At 39.7% G+C, this 27,659-nt stretch overlaps 1 protein-coding gene across 1 annotated transcript; it reads left to right on the forward strand.

Moving 5' to 3' along the window:
* Positions 1 to 26,538, forward strand: LOC140243632 (serine-enriched protein-like). Its single transcript, XM_072323297.1, has 5 exons — positions 1 to 58; positions 23,014 to 23,299; positions 24,048 to 24,295; positions 24,881 to 25,038; positions 25,672 to 26,538. The coding sequence occupies exons 1-5, from the start codon at positions 1 to 3 to the stop codon at positions 26,536 to 26,538; spliced, it is 1,617 nt and encodes a 538-aa protein (XP_072179398.1).
* Positions 26,539 to 27,659: the final 1,121 nt, after the last annotated feature.

Genomic DNA, 27,659 nt, shown 5'->3' on the forward strand with positions numbered 1-27,659 from the left:
ATGCCGAAGTACAGAGACAAGTGGAAAGTGCTTCTTGAAGCAACCAGGCAACATCCAGGTATGTGTTGGCAGGGTTGAGGTTGGCAATGGAGCAAATAGCGCAAGCATTATAGATCAACCCCCATCTCTTCATCCATCGTTCACATGCACACGTTATACTTCATCACTTTATATTTTATGGCAGTCCCTCTAAATAATTTAGCGGTCATTTTTTTTTAAAGAAGGTATAACTGACTGTGTGTTTTTTTTTGTTTGGTTTTTTTTTTTTGGTTTGAAGTGGTTATGATTATTTGATTGACATAGCAGACCTTTATGATGACGATCGAGGAACAGAAGAATTCTGCAATCATATTATCAGTTGAAAAATGCGTTTAGAATTTCGTTTAATTGTTAGGAAGGATGGATCAGGAGGTCTCACCTCCTTGGATGGATCGAGCACCAGCGAGAAAAAAAAATCATCGTTTTATATTTTTTTCTCTCTTTTGTTTGACAATGGCTATTGCGTCCTTGATTTTATTTCACCACTTGTAGAGAAAACATGATGAGAAAATGCATTTGTCGTCAGTACCATTGTCATAGACTCCTAAACTAAACAAAAAGAGCATAACATACATTTTCAACTATCCTTCAAGGCGCGGAACGCTGTAACCCATTCTTTTTCTTTCTATTTTACCAAGTTGCCAAGACATCTGCCTCGCGATGTAAATTCATTACCATTTGCTTCTTCTTTTAAATTTCAATCTGATCTAATTCATTCTGCTTCTGCACTTTCTTCGAGTACAAAAATAATCAACATTCTTTCATGGATTGCACACACTTTATAACTTCATTATTTTGTTCTCTTAAAATGTCAATACATGCAGAGAAGAATGTGAATCTGACACATAGCATTTCGTAGCTGAGAAAGAGAGAAGAAAATCTACTGCAGATAGCCATCACAAGCTGACTTGGATTGATGCAGCTACCATATTATCAAGGAAATGAAGTTTACTCATATAATGTTCTCAGAACTATGAAATCTACACATTTCTGAAAGAAGTTGTGAGAACGAGGAGGGTTCTTTTTGAGTGATCGCCGTTTTCCCCGAAGTCTAAAGTGACGGTTTTTAATGAAACAGAATGTGATACGTTAGTTTTGTTCATGCTTGTTTTTCTCTCACCCACACATATTTATATCTATATGTCTGTAGAATAATTCTCTCAGCCCTCGAATTCTTTGTGCTCGTATATGTTATTTACAAACGTAAAAGGCGTCATCGAAGTGTGACATTGTGCGACTTGGAGGGAATCTGCAGTGAATAGGTCTAGTGGGGACAATCCATGCGGTAATTAGGTTCTGGGCAATCGATAAATGATTTATTTTCTCTACAACGCTGTTACATTTGAATGTACATTCAATGTCTGCTTTAAGCCTTTAAGTCTGCTGCTATGTGTTAAGTTGCTGGTGGTGGCGGTGTTTTCTGTTGTTTTGTTATTTTCATTATCTCCTGGGCATGCTGCCACAACACTCATTAACGTGATGAATCAGGTGAATAACGATCTTTTGAAATTACAAACTTGATCGTAGGACATATTTGGTGATATGATCAAAGAGATGAAACTATAAGAGATAAGTTTTATCACCGATGGACTTGACTATGCTCTGACTTGGAGAGTTACGCGAATGGTATGAATGTTTTCGTTACCATACGATGTCTAACATGTCTTATTATGGGGTTTAATTTGGAGGATATTTAAGTATGTGAGCGATATCTTATTTCGAAGAAAAATCAAGATAGAAAGAAAGAAAGAAATAAAGAACGTATGTCAAGATTGCCATATTCATTCATATGGTTGTATCGTTCAAATTAGCTTTACATCCCATTCACATTATTTCACATACTTTGTAACATATTTCTATAGATCAATAGTAACTACAATAGGCCGAACAGAAAAGTGAAGATCACAAGTAGACAGAATGAACTATACACACACGAAAAAAGTTACAGAATGTGCTTGAATCAGTCTTGATATCGAACGTATCTTAGGCAAATGGAGAATGTTGAGAAAGCCTTGGTAAGGTAGCTATCAATATAGGGAAGTATTTGATAGAAAATCCAGTTCCCCTGACATGTCTGAGGCTTCTCTCTCCATCCTGCTGATTAGTACCTTTAAGATTACAATGCAAGCGACATAATTGAGATGATGCTGTCATTCCAAAGAGGTAAGGCCATTTGAAAAGAACCTAGCTTCGTCCAGCATGAAGGACAGTACGATGAAAAACAAAGACAGAACAAAGACAAAACCGCCGACATTATTCATATCTTTCATGAAGCCATGTAAATACTTCTTGAAGTCGGCCGGTACACCTGCACTCAAAGACGCGTCAATCCAAACGTGACGATTTCATGTTCTGTTTACCCCGCCATAAAGAGAAGGACGGTCCCCAATGAAAATCGATAATGTCAAAAGAAGGGGACTTTTACCAGTCATCATTTGGGATATAAAGTGACCTTTTGCAAGAAAACAATACAGAATTACAAATTGGACAGTCAGTGAGTGGATTGATAAAAACAAAAGCATCGACTCTGTAAGCGCTTACGGGGTTTTCGCTTGCGTGCAATTTAATGAGCTTTTCTTTCTCCGAAGTTGAGCAGCGAATGACGTAGGCTACGAGGGATCGGAGTCCCCCGGAGGTTGATCGGGGGCTCAGAGCTCGGATTTACTGATGCACACACCGACCAACGCGCCCAGTTGTAGGGCATCTAAGCATAAATCTTGCTCGTAGCTCCAAGGCCATGGCGGATTTCCAGGTCAGGTTCGCTCTTGATCTGAGGGAGATGTCGATAGATCGTGCTCAGAAATACCGCCCCCCATTAGCGTGGTCTGCCCTTTCCAAACTCCACATAGAAACTGCATACCAACAATAGAATAATCATTCCATAAACCGTATAAGCATACTGCAAGATAATACCCCGATTGAGCCGTATATTGATTCACATGTCAATGGTTATTTTTGCCAAGGATTTTTAACTTCTCGGCGATGGTTTGGATAACCGAGAAGCCAACTCGAACTCCGGCACTTTAAATCATACCCGGTTTGAGGGCACATTTCAGTTTGTGAACCGTGGTCACGTCCATTCGAAGGATAACTAGTACACTTGACAACAGTCACGTACAGTTGGTTTATTCTTAGACTTGAAAGAGGTCTTGGGAAGGGCGGGGGTGGGGGGGGGGGTGACAAACAAGTGGTCATTGTAGCGTACCTAGGATGTCATTTGTATTTCGAGATGGCGAGCGCGACAGGCTTATAAGCTTTAGTTTCCTCTCGCCTAACAGAATTTTAGATTTCGATTAGGCATCTTGCTGTGCTTTACCAGCTGCCCAATGTTATGATTTGTTTTCGCTATCAGAATCATAACGGCAGGAACACACAAACACCTATTACATATTACTAGTATACTACTGTGTTGATCCAAGCAGCTTTACTTTTTCTTTATTCCAAAATTAATCAGTTCTTTATTCCAAAATTAATCAGTTCTTTATCAATTTTTGCGTTTCTATTGCAGGCTTATACTATCGGAACCCAAACATATGTAATTTGGTGTACAACCAACATTTATGCCGCAAAGATTTGTTTCCTAGCAGAACGTGAAATGCTCTGCACGTTGAGGGTTCTGAAGGTTTTACTTAACCAGACTGTATGAATCACAACTCTTATGATTATACAATGCACTTAATGATAATTATGCAACTGTTTCTTGATCTTGTTTAATTCTCACATTTCAGCAGTGTTTAAGTAATGAAAAATTATAGCCTACCTTATATTTCAAGTGTTAAATTGACTTCTGTCGAGATTTGTGCCTTTATTTGATCCGTATGGTTTTAGGCGTACATAAATTGTTTCGTGCAGAATCTTGGGATGGGTTTCGTACCTTGTTAAATTTCGCATCGCCATTATCGATTTTATGCGCGGGAAGAACGTCAGCCGTCCACTGAAACCCAGGCAGGCGCCTCAGACAATCCGTCCGGTCGCCTGAGAAATGGCCTTCCGCTCGAGCTCTGCTGGATATTCCTCAGTCTCTTTCTCTTTATCTCTCTTCTTTTGGATACAGATGACGAAATCAATACGTGATTGAAGACCGATACACTGTCTTGAGTGAAACGGAGGAGTCTGGAATTCAGGAATTCAGATTTTCTTCATCAATAAAGCTAAAAAATGAAATTTATTCTAATTCACATACACAGGAAAATATAAAATAATATTAATCTACCCGTCTTAGCTTATTGGGTTCTTTTTTTTTTTTAATATAGATAGTTAAGATAAATATTTAAGGAAAAAACAGATGTCCACTCCCTCATGAAACATGAAGATTTATTATTTGGTATAACGTGCTTTAATCACCAAGATTTGGAGGAGAAGTTTCATTTTATATAAGCAGAATACCATATGAGTATTTTTCAGATTAGTATCATTGTTATTATTGTCATCATAATCACTGTCATCATCATCATCATCATTTTATTACTGTTATTAACGGTGTCACTACATCTGGTATTAATATTATTCTACCATAAACATTTTCTGCACCTTCTTATTTGAGATAGAACTTTGTTGGATAAGTACGCTTCTCCAATTTTTACATGATGGTTAACCTGAGACTGTGAGGCTGTTTTTTTTTTTTCCTTCAGCACCTCTATCTTGAGCTATTTTCCCTTTTTAGCTGGACCTTTTTGTTCGAGAACAACGGAAACGCCATTGTTCTCTTTGTTCCGTTTTCTTTTGCAAGAATGCCGTTGTGAAACTAACCACCTCCAATTTGAGCGAACAATAATGTGGCATTCGCTGGAAGACAAAGAGGACGCCCTACACTTGTAGTGAGTTTTAAGGGTTCTGCCCCAAAATGCGTACTCGGGCATTGTGGCCCAGTCTCTCCACATCTCAAACTACACAAAGAAAGACGATTTGAAGTGTGCACGTGTGTACTCAGAGAGTGAATGGAGCTAACGCTCGACAAATATCTGGGACAGCAACGAAATGGGAGACGAAATCAAATAACTATTTCCTGCGATCCGTGTAATTTTCGTCGCGGAGGACTACTCGAAGCTAATGATTTAATTGCGAGCGGCATTATTGACACGGGAACATCATGTCTTGCTGGTGTTTGCCATGATTGAGAGATTTCTACACGCTATAGTCGGCGTTTCTCCTCACTTCGAAGCGTCTCATCGAATAGAAATAAAAAAGACAGCGAGATATTGAATAGTAGGAGTTATTTACTCCATTATTTAGTTATGATATTAAAGAATGAGATATGCTTACAGTATAAATGCAGTCTCAAAAGTGGTCTTAGCTAAAGATGTTAATTGTAAACCAGTGAAAATGAGATATTAGCAGATCCTATATCAACATCAACATTGCTCAGTGTTATGACAACACAATTGACTATCTATTCCTGCACAGTAGAGCTCAAAACGAAGCATAAATCACGAACGGGCGATAATTGTATCAGTAGAAATCAGCGAAAGTTGATGAAAGACCCCCCCCCCCAAAAAAAAAAAAAAAAAAAAAATCGCCTTATGTTAGCATTTTTCTGCACTTTAGAATTAGAAAGTTATCATAATTTAACAAAACAAACAGAGCATCAGCAAAGATGAAATGCAAGTAAAATCATTGCACTATCTGCAACTGTCTCTGAATTTCCTTTTGGTATGGAATTATGATATCATAATCACCAGAATATTTGTTTTCTAGAAGCTAACATACATATTATTATTTTGTGTTGCATCAAAAAAAAAAAAAAAAAATCACACAGACTGTGGAAGGAGCAGTGTTTGCAAAATTATTTGGAGACCACCATCGTGGGCATCTGCGGGGGAGGATGGTTATCCCAGGGCGGAGAAAAGCGACTGGCTTAAATGAAGCCATAGATGATAGTAACTATATAGCTTACAGTGTGATGCGGGAGATTCATTTCAAACAGGTGAAAGAAATGCGTGGATTTTTGAGGCACGTATAGATAGCGAGGATAAACTCACGATTGTACTAAAAATCACTGTAAATGTTCCTATTAACCTGCTACTTTGCAGTCGGAACCAAACGTTAACATGTTTCCACGGGGAATTTTCGTGGCTGCGTTAATTTGACATAATATTCATCAGATAATTCCCCCTGCCGCACGCAATGTATGTGAATACTATACTATTTCGCTATTCTTGCTATACTGCTATGTTTATTAGCGAGAATCGTCGATGTAGTCACCGACTTCACAGAGTCAGCTTTCTCTTATTGATTTCGTGTCTTCCACTCTCTTTTCAAACTCTAACTTTATATTGATACAATAAATTTTTTATTTCTTTGTCTTAAGTTATATATATATATAGATGTAGATTTCAAGGTTCAACTTTGAATTTTGATGCATTTATGGTTTTAGTAAAGTATAAACAGAAAACTGAATATGCTATAGCACAAAAGAAAGGTAATTACAATATCATCTGAGGAAGTGGTCCATGATTTTGTAATGGTTGATCCTCTATTTTCATATATCTGATAGACATCAATCTTCTTGTGTTACTCCATTATGGCAGATAGTTTAATGTGACTTGTTTACTGAACCCTTTTTAATGCTATAGGCTGGACATTTGTACATTGTTTATATTGTGTGGTTTGTTTGTTTTATGGTTGCATTAAAAAAATATAAAGAGAGAAAAAAAACCTTTATATTGTTACGTTACTTGGAAATAGAAATGAAGCAGAAATGAAGGAAAACCAAACCCAGACAAAACATGCGTGGTGGCGCGCTTTTCGTCACAACTCACAATGCTCCCTCCTCCTCCTCCTCCTCCTCCTCCTCTGATATCAATGATCTCACACCTCAGAATATTCAGCTGTGTTTGATGGCGTTAAATCCAATTCCTTGGTAATCTTCTTCTATGTATACTTCCATTAACGTTACGTTATGTTGCAAAATATTTGTACTATACGCCATTTTACACGTTTTATCGTCAGCGGAGATTTTTTTTTTTTTTTTAACCTGGCCATTACAGTATATCTCTTCGTTGCCTTTATATCTAATGTGACGCTGGGACCCCGTATCTTCATTTCCCTTCTGTAATATTGAGATGATACAGACCGAGACCCATGCAAATACCTCTCATTTGACTGGACATTGTTGGCACAAATCAAGACGAGTTCACACCTTAACATGCTTAACGGAGCTCATTTTTCGCTCTGTCAATCCAAGGAGGTAGATCCCTCCTTGGGCAACCCAATCCCATCAGAAGAGCTTTACATGACAACAGATGCCTACAAGGGCCTCCTCGCCTTTTGTGAGATGAGTTATTGACAGTTGGAATGGAGAGATTATGAGCTTCGGTCCATATATTACGTCAAACATTGCTTGTCGCGCATGCGCTTTTTGTCTGTCGCCTGTGCAGTGGTCACCACTGTCTGGCGTACATCGAATTTGGGGACTGATTGCCGGAGAAGTGCACGGTTCGGTAGTCGCCGTGCGCCAACGGGGATGTACCGCTTTTTCGTGGTCACTGCGTTTGGTCACTAAATCGATGACAGGGGTGCCACTCACTGACTGACTGCTTGAAATTTGTTTTTCATTTTTGCTGAGAACACGTTCTTCATTTCATGGTTCATTCTTGATGGGCAAGGATGTTAATTCCGCATATTAGACAGTGGTTTGCATGATTCCACCAGGAAAAAAAACACGTGTGAACAGACGGATGTGGTATATTGCTTCACTGCCCTGGAGTGGTCTGACGTTGGAAACGATTTTGTTCCGGTCGAAAGTGTAATGACTGGAGTGTATCGCACACAGTCTTCGTAGGACGATCGGACGAATGTCCCGGACAGGAATTTTCTTGAGATGTTCACTAAAATGTCGAAAAAGTTTTTGTCTCAGCCGAAGGCAAAAATTTCATTTCAGGGTGAGTATGAACGAGTCATTTCAAAAGATGTCGATGAACGGGTTGTTTAAAGTGTGTTCTGCTAAAAATCTTGCGTTGTGCTCAGTTATTTTGAGTATGGCAGCTTCTGAATGCCTAGGACTACCTTGGAAGATTTATAACAGCTGATGTGTTCAAAAGAATTGTAAATGCTTCTGACATGTAGTAACCCGAACTCCTTCCAAAATAGCAATATGCTTTCTTACCCATTTCTGTTTTTTTTTTTCTTTTCCTACTATAAAGAAGTCACAATGGCTGGCGTCTACTTTCTCTCCTCTCGATTTCTTTCACTTCAGATGCCGTAAACTATTATCACACTCAATGCACTTTAAAGATGAATCAGGGATTGTCTCTGTTTCATTCTTTTCATTCTCACACACGCACGCAAACACACACACAAACTAATGTGTTGCCATGGAAATTTAGGTACACAGTAGTATTCCTCAAGTGTACTGCTACGGATGCGTTTTTAATCGCCCCGCACACTTGTTGTGGTTGTACGGAACCTTCAGTCACTCGTCGAGAAAACGCGGCTTAGCCAACAGCGCAGACGACACCTCGGTGTCACTACCAACCGTTTACACCATTAACCTGCTGATGCACATGAAGAGAGAGCAAGATATTGAACAGGATTTCCACATGCGTTGGCAAGGATGGGAAAATAGATTGTCGATAAAGAAATGACGCTTTTGCACATGGTTTATCCAATGTTCACGAAGTCAAAGGGGAAGATTTTTCCCTTTTCCTCTTTGCGGTTTTTCTCGCCTTATCCATTTGTTAACCACCACGTGAGCCGATCAATTAGACCTATACAATTATTTATAGCCTCTGTGAGCAAGTGAGACGTCAGTTAGGTTGGTTGGTTGCCCGAAGGAGGAGTCCCCCATTTTGTTCTTAAAGTGGAGAACGGAACGTAACAATTCAACGTCAATGTCATCATAATGAGGCATTGTTACCCAATCCTACTTGGACAAGACCCTTTAAAACGGTTCTGCCGCTGACGTACTAATCTTCCCGATCCGCCGTATAAAGAGCAATGGATTTCCCTTTTGTTGTTGTTGTTGTTGTTGATATTGAACAAATTGCTCAGTTCTCTTGCGGTTGCACCGTGACGTGTAATTACAAATCGCCAAGGATGCATGATTGATAGCCCGTTACAGGACGATCCCCTTCTTAATCAAGACCACCCTTAGGCTTAGGCACGTACTTTCCTTTTCCTTACAATGATTTGATTTGCGCCATTGTGTAACAGCATCTTCTGTATCTCTGTCAAGACACAACCGATTATCAACATTCGCACATTTCCGCAGCGATTATTCGATATGGGATTTTGTAATTGCCGAATACTAAAAGTTTTTAAGAAGTCAAAGAGGTAGAATACGGTGTAAAAAAAAAAAATGCGCATCTCAGAGTCAAATTGGACGGGTATCACGCCTTACATGATAGGCGTTTTAGTAACATGTCGCAAACCTTCAAGGAACATATGTCGCATATTGTTGTGTAGATACTGGTGTCATTTGCATTCCCAGTACATCGCAGTTCCACCAGATAATTATGATTTTGTAGATATTTCAGATCCATATCCTCAGATGCGCTAGGCATGTCTTTCAATTCGATATTCTCCGTATAGAAAAATGTTTCGGGATGTCAGTACTATAGTCGGGGCAAATAATTTCTATCCGTAATGACACAGGCTTGGGATACGCTATGGATACCGGTTGTCAAGGAACTATGCACAAATCATAGTACACCAGTGACATTGTTGTTCATGAGAATCAACGATTAATGGCCAGCATGATACATTTCAAACTGAAAACAAGATGGGGATTCTACTATACAGTAGAGTCGCTATTATCAAAGATTATGTCCATGGTCTTCGGAATATCTTGATCTCAAGTTTCGGATAATCAATAAGTAAATCATAGATCTCTTTAGAGAACAGAGCACTAGCAATAGACAAATACAGTAGATCTCCAGTTAGATAGAATCCCGAAAACTAGATTTCTGCGGCTGCCTAGAAAGAAGCTTCGATCAATGCTACGAACTGTTAAGAAATGATGATTAAAGAGATCAAAATACGTTTAGAAGTATCAGCTGTTTCTGAACCCCCTCCAAATGGCGCGAAATCGCATTAGACGAAGGAGCTTCGTGATTAGACGAATCCCCCTTACTGCTTCGATGTCTGAATAGATGTGATTTGAGTCTGAGCTGGATTTCTTATGTGCAAACCTCTCTTCTCCGTCGTTTGTGTGTATTCTTTGTTTTCTGATTTTTTCTTTTTCTATTTCTCTCTTCTGTAGGCCATTGGAGGTGACCCTATCTATACCCCCTAAATCTCATTCATGAACAGCGTGATACGTCAGCATTTACAGATTAAATTTGTGGCCTACTAAGTAAAAAAAAAAACAAAAAAAAGTTTTAAATTTAGAAAGAAATCTCACGTAGTAGAGCATTCTCAGACATGTCAAATGAACCTATACGGGAACCTGGCAGCCTGTGTATTAAATCTATGGGGATTTCAGAATTTGGAATGGAAGGGGTTATAAATTCTGTAAAAGAAGTCGTAATAAAGTACCAACACTGTCGTGGAACTAGTTTCATTTGTTATTCATACAGGCCAGTATAACAGTTCTCCAGTTCTCGAATTTTGAAGAAGTGGTGCATGTCTGAAAATTATGGCAGTTGCATGTACCAAAAAACGAAGACACAAACAAACAAAAGCAAAAAAAAAAAACAAAAACCAACTGCTGTAAAAATAATTGTGAATGAAATAGCTCAATTCCATCTTAACTTTCATGGAACATCTGTAAAGAGTTTATTCCAATCCGAGTTTCTAAAATAACAAAGCCATTACAGTAAAAGTAAATTCGAAACTTGTCCATGGTGCTTCCTTGGAGAAGTTCTGAGCTAACAACATTCTGCTTAAAGCCGTTGAAAATAATATCGCTTGGAAGTTTATCTCTTCTCCCTGTTATTCAAAACTCATATACCCCAAGAAAACTGTGCGATGGCTATATATTTCTCCTCGCTCTCACTGTTCAGCCTTGTGCCAACAAATCTAGTCGCGTTACTTTATTGATTGCTCCATTCACGAAGAAAGCACACCTCTTCAATTCTCTTCTCTTTTCTGAGATACTCGGGTCATTTGTACTCCTCTGGTCTGAAATACATAACACGTAATCGATTTAACAAGGAAGAACAAAAGCTAAAGGGAAGACTAAGGGCTCGAAATGGCACTTAATCCTTTGAATCGTGTTGAGAGTGTCTCTCGTAACCGTTCGTCGTTTGTGAGAAAAAGCTATGGTTGCCCTGCAGCAGAACGTTGTTGAATCGAAAACCCGAAACTGTAATACGAACTATACATCACCACCACAGAGATTGGCATTGACGAATCGTCTTGTTTTAATGTAATTGCTTTTAACTAATCACATTTTCGTCTAAAAAAAAAAAAAACAACAACAACAAACGAAAACATAAGCATGCGGCCAGTGTCTCTATATAGATTGTATAAAACGATTTTGTGAAAAATTATGGTTGAAAATGACCAATGGTTGTTTCAAGTCAATTAAAATTTATGAGTGATAACATTTTCGATAATGATGACAAGATTTTTACTTCTATCGTGATTTTTGTCCATGAATTCATTGATAATGACATGATAAGTTTTAGAACTTTTAAAAGCTTGAATGTTCCTTTGCACGTTTGAACACTAGTATACAGTAGTATACACCAGTCTGATAATCTTTTGAATTGGGTCACCACATTAATTGTTAGGCAGTGTTGGAGGTTTAAGCCTCCATTAACGTATGATAAGATAGTGACATTCATTGTTCAGCGGATGTGATAAAGTTTGCCTCACAACAAATACTTTGACTGACGTGTAGTCCTGGCATTTATTTCCACTGCCCTAGACTACCAGAACAATACAGGTTATTTGTCCAAGAAAATCGATATTTGTCATTAACGGCCATTTGGAGCGGTCGCTTTTGTGCACATTCTTCGCTAACAACACATGAGTGTTGTCAGTTATCGTAACGGCGTTGTCTTTCCACGAGAAATGCTCGACAGGCGTGTGCGTAAGTTAAGGTATGAATGGAGACATAATTGCGCCCTTACAGATAAGTGTCTACTTAGATTAAGTGGTGAGTTTCTATACTCTGACAAACGTTTGACACACGCTTAAATCCCGTTTCAGTCAATTATGGGTTTCTTTTGCATTCTTTGCTCCTTCTCTTACACAGCTACACATTTGATACCTAATCATCTATGTAGCTGCGTATGATTGATTCCTGCTAAGTATTATGATATAGAAGGTATTGTGGCAATTGCATGCGTAAACATAAGTAGAGAGGATCTAAGATTGTCGCCATGACAACAAAGCAAACACACTCAGGGTCTGAAGCTGAATTAATATTTGGCAGCAATTGTATGTTCCAAAAAGTGCTAGACATTTCTGCATGCCTGGATTCAGTGTTAAATGAGTTCGTTAGGAATAGATGTGAGTAACGTTTGTAATATCTAGTGTCTTCCTATGTGGCTTCAGATTTAGGATAAAACCCGCACAAACAAAGAAACAAACAGCCAACGTTCATCATGAATGCTTGTTTACAGTCCACATTATTACAATGCAATCACAAATCATTTTTAAATCGTTCTCTCTATAACCATATCTTTAAGTCGATTTCTTTCTTTTTTTGCGTGGACCTGTGTGAGACAATCTCCAAAGCAAGTTGAAGATCTCTGAATAGATTATATCGTTTTTCTGATGAAAGAAGCCGCGTCCGATAGTAACAATCAATCAAGCCTCAGTCCATGGTCAGTTTGTATCTAAAACGTCCATTCATGAACGGACACGAGGCAGCTGCAAATGCACGTGCTCGTTTTCTACTATTTCTAAATCATGTCAGTTCTACTACCAGGTCGATTTTTTTTTTCTTATTTTTTGTAAAGCTCTCCAATTACTCTATCCGATCGAAAAGAGCATCGCAAATGCCGACAAACCCCAACTGTTAATAAAATCCAAAGATTCACTTAAAGATGCATGCTGTCTTTCAGGAGGTTTTTGCCGAGCCTTCCGATTGATAGAGCAAGTCGTAGTGGAAATTCGCCGAACTCAAATCAATAATTGTTATCATTTTACGCTTTGATACTCCATGCATCTGGCTGCATAATTTTACTTCTATCAACACGCCAAAGGTAACGATGTTGCCATAGTAAATGGCGATGCAGACCCGTTATCTCTGGGTCAAAAGCCAGCAACAACAACTAAATAATTGGGGGGAAAAACAACCAAACAAACAAACATACCCATTCTACATTCAAAGCGTGGCTGATCTGGGTGGTTTGGTAATTTGGCGGTTTGAACGCAAGAATATTGAGGCAACCTCATTCCCAGTGACGGTATGACCACTCGTCTTTGTTACTCTTTGTTAATGAATGTCGCTGTTATAGCAGAGAGTCAATGTTCTTCTTTTTTATTCAATTCACTTCTATTTTACTTTCATCCAACAAAAGGTAGTACATCTACAAAGTGTGCATTTGATAAATCATATTGTCAACAATTTGTAAGAAATACAAGTTATAAAGTGTAATACAAAATTATATCAACGAAAGAATAGAAAAAAAAAACTGAATAGAAACAATGATATCTTTGTCCGGGAATATCATCAATGGTGAATATTGTTGTCACTTACAGAAAGTGTTATTTTCCAAATGGAAAGACGTCTGTTTCTGCCAAAACAAGTTTGCTAGCTTTCACAAAGAAATTGATGGCTGAAATCCTTTCCTGTGATGAAAATGTTGGCTTTTCGGGGTCAGTCGGGACATGCACCAACTATAAGTGTCTCTTTTGATGTGTAAAATTAGTCATCACGCCCACAGAGTGTTGTTGTGTCTCTTGAAATCCTGAGAGAAAGAGAAAAAAGAAATCCAACAGCAAACCTTTATTTTTCTCATTTCCAGAATTTCTTCACAGTATAAAAGCATCTCACCTCGCTCATTGATCGAGTGGTAAGACGATTGCATGCATGGGTCAGTCGTAGCTTTCACGTTGGCGCTTGAAGAGAAATGCTTAGATCAATATTGAACTAGTGTGAGAATATTCTCCGGACAAGTTTCATTGTTGACCCACTCTTACACCTCATTCGCAAAAGCCTTTTCGACTGACCTACAATGGACTTGACACCATTACCTTTTGTGCCCCCTTGGACGTCAGAGAGAAGCGCCCAAATTTAGCTCTAATTAACGAGAAATCCTTGTCCCCTTGTGCCCCTAGTCCATTCTCCCCTCAATCCTTATCCCCTCAATACCGGCACTCTCGTGGCGGTATTGAAAGTGCTCTTTAAACTCCGAATTTGTTCTTTAATGCTCCTCCTTTGGCTGATTCTGGGGCTATTCAAGAGAGAAAGAAAAAGGTCCGTCCCGGATGAAGAATAGATGGGAAAATCGCCTTAGGATGCTGAAAACTTATCAGTTTATTGCACGGGGCAGAAAAAAGGTGGTGTTTTGGAGTTCATTTGAGAAATCGGCACCACTCTATCTAATTCCATTAGCTTCTTCAGTATTCATCTTCAGAGAGTAGCATTTCCCCTGATGGTAGTGTTTGCAGTTGTAAGATCAAGATTTTATGTTCTAATCAGATGTGTATACAACTCAAATAAAAGGCGATATAAAACAGTTATAGCACGGTGAAATTTCCTTGGAAGCATATCGGCAACAGAATTGACCATTCCTTGCCTTTCTGCGAAGTCGCTGGTAAGTTGAAATGAGACTCGTGAAAAGTCATGATAGCGAATCATCAATCATGACATGATCAGGATATATCATGTGGCTCTGCGCAGTATGATTTTATCACGTGGTACAATAATTACTTGAAAGCAACATTTTGAGCCTTATCCTCATTCTCGAATTCCAGGAAATTGAAAGTTGATTCGTTGAAAGGCGAATCCGCGTCTCGGTAGCTTGATTGTCCCTCTCAGACTGTGTCATACTAGTGCGAAAATAGGTTAGCAGGTAAATGAAAAAAAGAAAATCAACTACGAGGTATGTGTATTCCAGAGAAAGACAAAAACAAGAAAATGAGCATAAAAGTCAATAAAAACACACTTCGTGGTGTTTTGAAGATATATTTCTGATGAAAACATGAAAATAAAATTAAAATGGATTTTTAATTTGTTCGCGCTAGTTTAATAAGCCAAACGCCGTTTCAGTCATCTGCACACGTGTGTATGCACGTTCTCCCGTTCGTTCGTTCCCATGACATTTAGACATTTACCAGGGAAGCTCGATAATTCTAATGCGTATGCGTCATCCATGACGTCACAGGTAAGACAGGTACTCGCTCTTCGACCACCCTGCCGTTCGTGGCCTGAGCTGGGAGCTGCGGTCGCCGACCGACGCCTTTCGCACGCACTCGGCCGATCTGGCGGCCAGTGTAGCATGCGAGGAGAGGAAGGACCAGCAAACCACCATGTCAAGGGACAAGTCTGCGCTGATTCTACTTGTGTGTAGAACACAAACAGCCTAACAGGGAGAGATAATCGCTCATGAACATTCATGACCCTAAACGCTGACGAGCCAAGGGGGATAATTTGTCTCGAATTTTGCCATTTCCTTTTTGTCATCTTTTTTCCCCCTTCTCCGCTCTAGTCAACAAAAGGCGGATCTCATGCGAGGCTACTTTGAAAGTATAATGAGAGTTCTTGTGCGTTAAGTTCTATTCTCGTTGCAATGACTTTCCCACGAATAGGTACAAAGAATACATGACATTTCAACTAGAGCTGGAGGGCTGAAGTCACCAGTGTGTATCCAGGCGAAATGTTAGCACAGCCAGTGATAACATTTCCGACAAAAACTAAGAGTACCACTTTGTCTGCAGATCAGCATTTCTTCAATCTGACTCAATTCCAGGTGTTTGATATAAGTGCACAACGTTATTATCTGTCAGTGTGACTCTTCTATTTCCTCTTGAGCGGTGAATTTCTCCTGATACGCCGTTTTCAGCGATTGAATCAGCAATCTTCGCCTGTGAAAATTGTCCTCTCTTAAACTGTATTTGAATTAAATGGTAAGTTACGTTTTTCTTGCGTATATCTATTCTTGTATGGCCGTCCGGAGGCACACAATCACAGTTCATTTTGTAGTTAAATTTGCCTGTTAGTTTTTTAAAGGTTGTCATTCAATAAAATAATTACATTAATATGAAGAATATCGTATTCATTCATTACTGATTATAATGATATCACGAGAAGTTATCTCCAATATGCTTTGGATTAAAATTCTCATGTTTCTGGTAGACACGGAAAGGCTCGGGTCGCATGAGCGTTCGGATTTTCCCCCGAATCAATCTCGTACCAGCAGAAGCTCTTGCACGTAACACAGTGGATGTAACGAGAAACCCATGAACTCAACAATCTGACACTTTATTCATGTTGTTGTACGGGTATCAAGAAAGCCATTATAAGAGTTCTAAGGTATGATTATACGCATTGATATGAACGTAAACTATACTTGAAAGAAAGGAGGAAGAATAGTTGGACACATTTTGTAAGGGGTGATTTTAAATGTTCAGAATTAGTACATTAGCGTCGCTTTATAACAGTTGCCATCTTATACACCTTATGCGGTGCGTATAATGGCTTTTAGGTCCAATATACGATGTAGCCTACATCATGCAGGGTCACCATCTAAAGATATTTTAGGGAAACGTTCGATGCATTTAATTTTCAATACATCGGTTGTTTAAAAATGCAGGCCTGATATTCCAGGTCCAGATTAAAATAAAGTAGATTAAAAAAGGAAATCATTCTGAAGATATCAGATTGTCATAAATTCATGTGCTTCAATTTACGCTCATGGTCATTCGATGACGTTTTCCTATCACTTACAAGACCGTAATATTTATACAATATAATATGCACATCCATGGCCATGATTGTTGCATAAAACATTGCCATACGAAAATAAGAAGCTTTGTGAGGGTTTGTTTGTCTTCGTCAGCTTTTACAGCTTTTGATATTTTCAATTCAACGCACAAATATGAAACTTAGAAACTCATAACGATGGAATTTACTCGTAAAATTGAAATTGCAAACGAAAGACAGTTTTGGCAGCGTTGATAACATTACCGCATATAAAATGAAAAAAAAAAAAGAATGATAAAAATAAAGCTGATAAGCTCTATCTCAAATCGATGGGCAAGACTTGAGGCCGGTTGCAGGGGGCAGGTTTCTGTCAGGTTTTGTATGTTTAAGTCTTATTATGGTCTATTAAACCTCAGGGCGTTTTTGTGAATGCATGAGAACTAAGAACATTATGCGTTATCCAAAGCAATGTTCGCCAATCGATGAAAATGATGTCCGCGATTGATTTTAGGCTTAACGCGACATTCAGAAAAACAACTTTCAAATTGTGGTGAGAATATTCTGCGTTGATGACAAATTCGTCGCTGAATGCGGGTTGACGAGAAGTTATCTCTTGACTTACATGTTTCAATGCACGACGAGATATAAAGAACCGTAATCACTTCGAAAGTTGATCTGAAACCTCATTGTAATAACGACGATTGAGTTGCAATCGTTCAACCCGTCATTGCGATGCATTTCGTCATATTGCATCATTACCATCATTTCAGCCACTACTAAAATCTCCTGGATTAAAAAACAGCAATAACAAAGTGGTGTTACCGGGATCATTTTCTTCTTTCTTGCCATTAATGCTTGAAACTTTTGCGAAGTCATATCAGATGAGAAACGCAGGTTTGATGCGTACTGGATGCTTCTGATTAATGTGAGTGTCTTTTTCGTCAGCGTTTTACACCGGGGGGGGGGGGGGGGTTGACAAACTTTAATCCAAATCTAGAATAACTTGCTTATTCTTTATCCAGACGAAAGAGGGTCGTATTTCCACATCAAGGATCCCTGCGCAGAATTCGAGCAGAAATGAAAATCCCCTTGCAATATTATTAGGATAGAAATAAACAAAGAGTTTAATTACTTTCTAATTAAAACATTGAGTAGGGTCCTACATACTTCTATGCCAATTTTGTTGTTGTTTTTTTTTTTCAAGCACAGTTGTTTACTTTGAACGCACATTCTACGGGAAATTATTTGCATATGGGATACCTGTCGTACCTTAAAGTGCCTGTATTTTCCCCCAAATAGCCTTTGATTTTGCTGTACATTAAGGTACGTCCTTTTGACATTCAGCGTGCATCACGTTACGCCTGCATTTCTATTGACATCAAGGGATGCCCTGCAAGTAACTCCTGCTACCTTAAACAGAAACTGTTCAATAGATGTACAAGCTGAATAGCAGAGACTGTTTGTCTCACAGCATTCGGGAAAGAGAGAGAGAGAGAGAGGGGAAAATGCAAATCGACACTAGCACCTTTCCCCAGCAGCCCCCGCCTCAATGGAGTTGCGATTCATAGACCGTAAGAGCTGGGATGTCCTCGGTGTATAGAATCACGCTCCCTACAACCATCTAACGTCAATGAAACAAAATAATTACGCAATTACGAGGACAGACGGCGCAAAATGAAACAAGCTCACGACACAAACAACATGCACATACAGTCCCCTCCACAGCCCTAAGTCACTTTTTTGGCTTCGAATTCATGGCAAGTCGGCCATAAATGACTCTAAAGAAACGCAGGGTGATGGTCACCCCGACTATCATAACACTTGTGTTTCGGATGGCCTCTATTCCTAAGTTATCAGCATCTGATGCTCGAGTTCCCATGGTTACAAGCTCCAGACCCCCTGTGTATACCTTTGCATCAAATTCATCCTGGCGCTTTCAGTGAGAAATCTACCCGGCTGAATGAAAATGTATTTATGCAGATGAATCGAAAGCTATTTTGAATCCAGGTGTTGAGTATTGATCATGTTTTACTAACGCGTCAATGAGGAGAGGCACAACTCAGAAGTCTACAATTTTGAAGATTTATCATCAAAGTATTATCATCTACCCTTCACTGCAATGGGCCAGGTGCCTACAATTTTGACTGCTTTCACCCATGTCTTGCATTTAGTGTCTACGATGTAGGACCTATTTCGTGTTGAGTTCTTTGCATGACGTGATCTATATATAACAACACAGTGTGACTTCGCTATTAGAAAAAATACCAATACAAAACCGAAATTGCGCAATCATGATTAAAACTCGACATAATTACAATGATTGGTGGGCTACAAACACCTATACACACGCACTTACACAGACAGACAGACAGACAAATTGAATGTATTACATCACGGTAGAAGACAAATGGCATATAGTTCCTACGCATGGATATAAGGACGGGGAAATCAATCATCAAAAGTATGAACTTGGGGACAAATTTTAACAAAAGAAAAAAGCGTCTATGGCCCTGCCGGTGGCATTGTTGACAGAGTAAAACCAAAGCGTTGCTTAGCGACATGTCTGACTTTGCCGAATATCTTCATCTAAATCAACCTTGTTTAATTTGCCATTCTTCTCCATCTGGCTGTGAAAGGCCATTTTACCTAGCGCAGTATTTGTCAGACCAACAAAAGAACAAGCCGCGGAACAAAGGCTCAAATGGCGTTGGGGAGAAAGAAGAAATTCGCTAAGCACACACCTGCCGGTGAAAAGGAAAGCGGTGCCGATCCCTAGGTACATAATTGTAGGCCACCAGCGCCCTTTGTTTGGTCCGCTCTTTACGCCAAAACACTGTCATCAACTGAAAAGGATGCCTTTATTCCTTGAAAAGCTAAGAAAGTGATCCCAGAATATTTTTGCCGTTTCTAAGGTACGCTTTCTACGCCCGCAGCAAACGGCTACTATAAGCCGTGCTTGTAACTGGATTTCTTGTGCCTTTGGGTGCGCTAATGGAATCCGAACACGCAATAAGTGTTTGAGTTACAATTCGTCTTTATCTTTTTCGATGTTTAATGCCGAACATGACGTCATCATGTAAATGTTTATTGTTAGTTTCAAAGCGTATTGGGAGTGTTTTCCCCTCTATTGTAATATGGCACATGTGAACATTGCCCGAAGCGCCCCACATTCTGAGAAAGACCATGGAGCTACAACGCATTAGCTAGAAGAGAAAATTTCTTTCAAACTTTACCAATAACCAACAGTCATCATTTGCACGATGTCGTTGTTCACCCAGATCACAATAATTCGATATAAAAAAGAATATATCTCCAGTCTAGAAATGGGCTGACAATGTTATACTCGTAATGAAAAGGAAAGCAAAGAAAAATGCACACACATTGAATAATGAAAACGAAGCTTATCTATTCAGTGGAGCCTGTTTAGTACTGCACTTAATCCATAGCAGAAGGGCTTGCCATTATTATTACTCAAGCGTCGCCCGGCCACTCCTGTCTCTTTGTACACTAGGGTCAAGAGGGGCACTTTAAAGCAAAACATCCTGTCCAAGGATGAACGGTGATCGTGGGATTCGAACCAGGGACCTTGAATTTGTTCAAATCCAAAATTTAATCAACTAACTTACCAATGTGTAATATGTCGTGTTTGTGCTCACGCCAAAATAATGGCATTTTCCTGCCAGAACAGTACATTATCATGTGAACGATTTCGTAGGTGTCAAATGCACATAATGACTATACGAGCATAATTATTCGTTCGAATTCCTATTCAGTCGTATGGTAATTAAATGAAGTGTGTGTTCGCAAAAACCGATAAGTCCATTTTTGAAGATTTTGAAGTACGGCCTCTGTCATAAAGTACAAAATAATACCTTTTCAATGATATATTGGTCACTACATATAAAGGTACATTTTTGAAGTTATGGTAAAAAGAAGCAAAAATTTTCTTATTATTCTCTTTATTTTTCTTAACATGTAATCGAAATTATCTCCATTTGGCAAATATGGACTTATCGGTTTTTGCAAACAAACTCTTCAAATATTCCCATGTAAGCTCCCAAGCACATATTATCTTCCATACTGAATATACGCAAGCATAAATGAATTTGTGAAAAAATCCAGATGACAAGGTGTTCAAACATTGTGATTACATCTCATTACGTAATGGATTGAAAGCTAGTTCTGACAAAATATCGACTAGACCGCACGCGGCTGATCTACTGTCTTGATTGTCCCCTCCAGTGACGATCTACTAATGAGCAGCGTTCACATGACATCAGTGGTCATTATTCTAATTAGAGATTGAATGGTGTCAGGAACGAGGCCAGCACATTAGTTAGAGAGGTTCTCAAAGCAGGAGCATGACTTGCAGATAACTAATTACATGCTATAGCCAACAACACGAGGGTCGGTTAAATAATAAGTCAACATTAGGTCAATAAGGCACCTTCACAACGTATAAACCCTTTCTAACAATCGGCATATTCTCATAACGACACATGTCACGCTATGATTACGAAGATGCGAGCTGTTTTTCTAATGTTTTCTTTCTATCAATTGCCAGTAAGATCTCAACGTTGTCTTATTTTCGACATGGATTTTTGTCCTTCTAAACAATAAGGAATCGAGTGTCAAAAGGAAAATTCACTCCGTGTTCACGTTGACTTGAGTTTTAAAACAGCAAAAGATCGGTGGAAGTTTTATACTAATACGATAAAAAGTGAGTTTTGGAATAACAATATTTCTCGTGTTCTAACCAGACATTAATATTACTGACATCCACGTGTGCAATTGAGATGTCAATGACGAAGAAACAAGTTCGATTTCCTCCTGATAAGTCATCGTGGCTAAAACATTGCAATCCTAGAGTAATTTTGCACAAAAGTATTTTTTTTTTTCTTGATAATTCATAAAAGTAGATCATTGTGTCGAGATTTCAGTGCAAAACGGCAAACATGTGAGACAAGGATGCTTATCCTCCCCATCAAAACTTCGTGTGTAATTACAACTATTGATATCATTGGCTTGTGAAAAAAAGTTCGCAATTTCATAACTTTTCAATTTTTGTGCGATCATTTTTCCAAAGCTCCAACCATTCCTACCTCATTCCCTTCTGTATTCATTAAAGTGAATTTGAAAGTGGAGAGAAGTCCCTCTTTAAATGAATGTTTTTAAAGAGCTTAATCTAAGATAAAATGATTCATATGTGGTTTGCGACTTTAGCGATGTTTGTCAAGTATATTTTGTGGTGTTTTGATCACCCGACATAAGGAAAGGATCTTGCGGTAGTTAAATGAGGAATAAGTTGGGGGATTTAGCGGTAGCTCATTAAAATAGGTTGGGGGATTTATTCCAGACAGTGACTCATTATGCCCTAAAATTATAATAAGTGGTTCCTGGCCGGCATTAGTATCACAATGGGAAATAGCTGGAGAGCATATCAACAGGTTGTTTCGTCCAGTTGCAGAAGTTGCAGGCAGCAGTGGGAAGAGGCGGACCAGCGCATTAACGGTACATGTTCTTTCAATCTCTCTCTGATGAAAACATCACGGCAATCTCGAGGACTATATAGAAAGGGATCATGTGACCTCTTTGAGAGTTTATTATTAACCCATTGAGGACGGACTGATTTTGCTTCAGCACGCATTTCCCATAGACACTTGCCGAGTATACTCGGGAGTCGTTCTCAACGGATTAAGCTTCCTGTCATTTATTTCTCTGTTTTCATGTCAAATGTTATCATTGCAGTTATCCGAATCGCGCCGCTATTCGCTCCGATTTTGAAACGAGAGACCATGGGCATAGTCAGGCCCAATCGGTACGAACGTCTTGTCTAGATTCCTTCTTTCGTCGCTAGAGCATGTCTCCCTCCAGCTCAAGTCCTTTGCTTGGTTCTGCGCTGAATAACTGTAGGAAGGGGAGAAGCTTATTGCTCTGGAAATGACGAGATTGCGGAGAGCGATTTGGAAAACTGATAACTTCTCGATGTTACGAGTCTGCAGGATATAACCTACTTACGTTTGTTGCACAAATGGCTTCTGAATACGTCCTAAAACGTCTATAGCCCTAACATGCGTCTTACTTTTCGTATGACGTCATCATACCTTGGTTCTTTTGGTCAACGTGACAACGTAAATGTCTTTCCATGAATGTACACACTTCAGTATCTCTGTACTAATCATTTCTTGTTTTTTTCTTACAATTTATATCCACAGATAACTACACCATTGATATAGGGGAGGGTGGAGACGACTTGGACGACGAGCAACCCATTTCCCCTCAGGCGTCGTCACCGGACGTCACCCCTCGAATCGAAATGGACGGGTCCGGTGTTCTCAATGGCTATCGGGGAAACTCGTGGATCTTCGAGAACAAGCTCGGCGTGGCCGAAGATCTCCGATACTTGGCGCACATGCCCGAACTGTGTGACGTCACTTTCCTCGTAGGAGAAAAGAAGGATCCAGTCTGCGCCGTTCGCGCCATTTTGGCTGCTCGAAGCAGGTGAGAATAATTGATGATCATTCTTCGTGAAGCTGCATTACCTTCATGCACAACTGAATCCCCCACACAGAATATGTCCTGCATGTCATTATCATGATTATTGTAATGATAGTAATGATTATGGTGGTATCCTGGACAATTCGCATGGCAGTAAAGTTATAAGTCATTAAAAGAACGACTGTGCTGTTGTGGCTGATGTGATGGGTACACAAAACTTTCCAAGGATGGTCAAATTTGTCTCCAGGAATATCCAATGTCCAGGTAGAGGACTACGTCATTTCAAATATATAACGTTTCACATAATAAGAAATCAAACTGACTGACAGCCTCGTGATATAGGCAAATAGTAACGCTGTGGCCATTTCCCTTTGTTTGAAATTTTAGGAAAAAGTCATATTTCTTTCTATTTTACTGAAACACCTATCGATCTCAGGTAATCAGTTTTGTGCAATAACCCTGGCAAAACCTACGCTTGCCCTCTTCACATCGTTTGTATGCACTAATCTTACAGTTTCATTACGTATGAGGCTCGAGTGCAATTTACAGAAGATAAGTGAAAGTTAACATGGTTACAAGACTCCCTAACTGTTTTGCCTGAAATATACGCTAACATTTACGATGATTCTGATATTTTGTTGCTTAGTAAGGTCTTAGCTAACTTTCCGATCTACCATTGTCATTCATGGTACAGTTTCATATGATATGATTGAATGATTGGCAGCATTTAACTTCTTCCTTCCCCCTTCAGGGTTTTTCACAAGTTACTATACTCCGCAGCTCGGGGAACGCCCCGGAAGAAGACCCCAGCTACCGACAAGCTCGGTAGGCGGGTCTCGCAGATGATCCGACGAAGCAGCATTGATCTGGGTGAAGACAACACCGCCCTCTGTGGTCCACGGACGGTAATCGTCGAGGAGTTCGAACCCTCCGTTTTTCGCCAACTCATCCAGTACTGTCATACTGGATGCGTGACGATCAAGCCAAAAATAGTCATTGGTAAGACATAGTATTTTGTTAAAGATCATCAACTCTTCTTATATCTCTAAATGCCGGTTATGTTTCAATGTAAACGCATCGCAACTCCTTAGTAATATTGTAATTATAATGATGCAACAATACACAATACAATGCGTTACTTTCGAAATAGGCAAACATCTTTCTCCTGGGGCGTATGAGAATTCGTATGCTTTGCTGATATGATAACCGTAGAGTGTAAAGACCATTGCTACTTTAAACTTGTGTTATAGATTCCAATGATAGTTAATTGTCATCAATGTTGTCATAATATTGCTGAGATATTTGATAACGTTTGTAGCCTCATGGTTCTTATGTATTACGTCAATCATAATTCTACACAGGTAATCAGATGCTACAACAGGTCCAATTCCGTAGCCTGTTGCGTTCGTTTCTCACCATACACCTGTAATGTTGTAGTTGTGTTGGCGCAAAGGACACAAGGAGATAATAGCATCTCTTTGGTTTGCACGTACAATGCTAAGTCACCGCAGAGGTCGCTATTCATTCAGGCTTGAAGGTTCGGAAAGACTAACTGTGTCGCATGTTGCATCTCTCCTGACCTAGGCCTGATGAACGCAGCGGATCATTATGGGTTGGATGAGCTAAGGCGAGCCTGTATGACGTACCTCCAAAACTGCGTGAACATCGATACTGTGTGTCTTCTGCTCAGATCGGCCGAGAAATATATTCAATACAAATCAACGAAGTCACTCGTGCAGAAGGTAAGTTATTAATAGATCGAATCGAAAAATATTCAAGCACTGCAATAATGGATATTGCCATAAACATGAAGCACCGCGGAGCCACAATCTCAAAATAATTTGTTATTTTTTTTACTGGGGTTGTTGTCAAAGTCGATTGCAACTTGTAGTCAACTGCAAGACGTCCATATTCATGATACCTGGGTGATGGTCATGCTTATGTCCGAGTGTGTCGGAGCACCGCGGAGCCACAATCTCAAAATAATTTGTTATTTTTTTTACTGGGGTTGTTGTCAAAGTCGATTGCAACTTGTAGTCAACTGCAAGACGTCCATATTCATACCTGGGTGATGGTCATGCTTATGTCCGAGTGTGTCGGATGTATGATCGTACAGATTGATGCAATACGACCCAAGCTGAAAAACGATTAATGTGTTCAAAATAAGCTTTTTATGGCCGCATTAAAGCTACAATACATACAATTAGGTTTGTAATATGTGAAAAATTATACAATATAAAAGGCCTAGTGACGAAAGAAACTTAACGTGTCATGCTTTTAAGAGCAGTGAAGATTAAAATCTCTTTGATATAATTCTTTAACATAAAAATTAATGTTTTTGTGTTGTTATGCTTGTTTGTTCGATTCTGGGACAGGCGCTGGAATTTGTTGACGTGAATGCAGAGGCCGTCTTGAGACTTCCTTCGTTTACGTCACTTCCGAATCACGTGGCCCGACTCATCCTGACTCGAGACGAGTTACAAGCAGATGAGCTGACCAAGTTCCAGTCGGCGTTAGCTTGGAGCAGGGCGTACATGGAAAAACATCCGGGCTCTTCGCTACGAGAGGTCATGGCGCCTTTTGTGGACAGCATTTCGTTCCATCTGATTCCCGCCACAACTCTTATGCAGACGGTCAAGCCAACCGGTGCCATACCCGACCAAAAGATCATGACCGCGCTCGCTTTTCAGGCTGATCCGTCGAGTATTGAGCCCGGCAGCCTGGTCACCTCCCCTGCCCGTCTCAGACTATCCATGCTCAATCTCAGTATCCAGGACTCGCCGACAATATCAAACCGACATTCGCGAACCGACACGTCATCGTTGTCGCAGAAATCGTTGTCCCCTGTGGCGTCGTTGAATACGTCGCGCGCAAGCGACATCGACAAACTCTCCCTTGATAACGAACCGAGTCAAGTGACCGATCTCATGTCAGACAAGACTGCCATCAGCAGTACCGGCCAATATGGCGCTGAAATATTACACAATAATAACAATGACAGCGTTCCTTACGTCGACGACAGGCACGAGGAGGACGACGAGGACTCAGACGAACGTCTGGATCACGTGGAGTCGATGTCCAGACGGGACCACTGCTGGGGACCGCCGGGCCTCAGTGATACCAGCACGAGCTGTTCAATGTCGACGTGCTCGGACCTGACAGACACTAGCAGCAGTGCCGGGGGTAGCTTCGGGCGCGCTGATCAGAAAGAGAACAACTACCAACTCCTTGTTCCGGAGTGACATCTAACTAGCCCTCACTCTCTCAGACTGAATTGAACGTCTATAGCTGCAATGTTTGCACTATCACGCATTTTATTTCCCTTTCATGGGGAAGCACCTTCGGGGTTGGTATTGTTTTGGATGAAAACACTTGAAATCAAAGCAACTGACAAAAGAAAAATCTTACAAAACTTAAACAAACACTGAAAAATATGACACAATTTATTCGGCTGTCAGCAAGCCATCGAACCCGAATTTCTAGAACCGGTTTGAAAAGACGTCTTGAGCATCTTTAATAATTTATTATAGCAATTATAAAATACGAGGAATTAATTGGATGACATCGAATATTTCTGTTTTTAGCATGCATGTACATGCCTAAACGTGATATCTTTTCCATATTTATCTTCGTCAAACATTAAAAGCAGTTCGTTTGGAAAATCGTGAACTCATTGAGATTAGTTATGCCAAACTCAATTGCCCGAATTCACGAAGGTGGTGCAATCTTTGTCCATGGTTTAAACCATGGACAAAGGCCGTAGTTTTGTATGGGGTGTCAAGTGTCGCATGGCCTATCTTGTTACGAAATCAGTCATTTCGTCGACGAAATCACCATTTGTCGCATGGCCTATTTCGTCTACGATGTGACCATTTCCTCATTTCGTCAACGAAAAGACTGATTTCGTAACGAAATAGGCCATGCGACACTTGGTGCCCCATACAAAACTACGGTCTTTGTCCATGGTTTAAACCATGGACAAAGATTGTAACACCTTCGTGAATTCGGGTCAAGACTGCTATTTTTGGAAGCTCACATGTTACCTTATAAGTTGACAAAAAGTCATTTAAGTCGTCAGGATGTTCCTGATATTTATTCGATACCCAACACCTTGTCACTGATCTGATGCGTGTTGTCTAACTCCCTCTCCAGGAACAAGTTTTCCTCTAAGCAACAGGATTGAGTTACAAAGTGACATCGGATTTTTGCGGCATCAGTTGTCTTGCCCGTGTAGACACCATGCATGCATAATGTCAAATAGTAAAGAAGATATTTTTGTTAATCTAAATTATGTAAATATCTTGCGCACGCAAATTTTGACGATACAGTATATATCTACAAAATGCAGCGTGATCAAGCGTGG

Source organism: Diadema setosum, chromosome 20, assembly GCF_964275005.1.
Source record: "Diadema setosum chromosome 20, eeDiaSeto1, whole genome shotgun sequence".
Taxonomy (NCBI): Eukaryota; Metazoa; Echinodermata; class Echinoidea; order Diadematoida; family Diadematidae; genus Diadema; species Diadema setosum.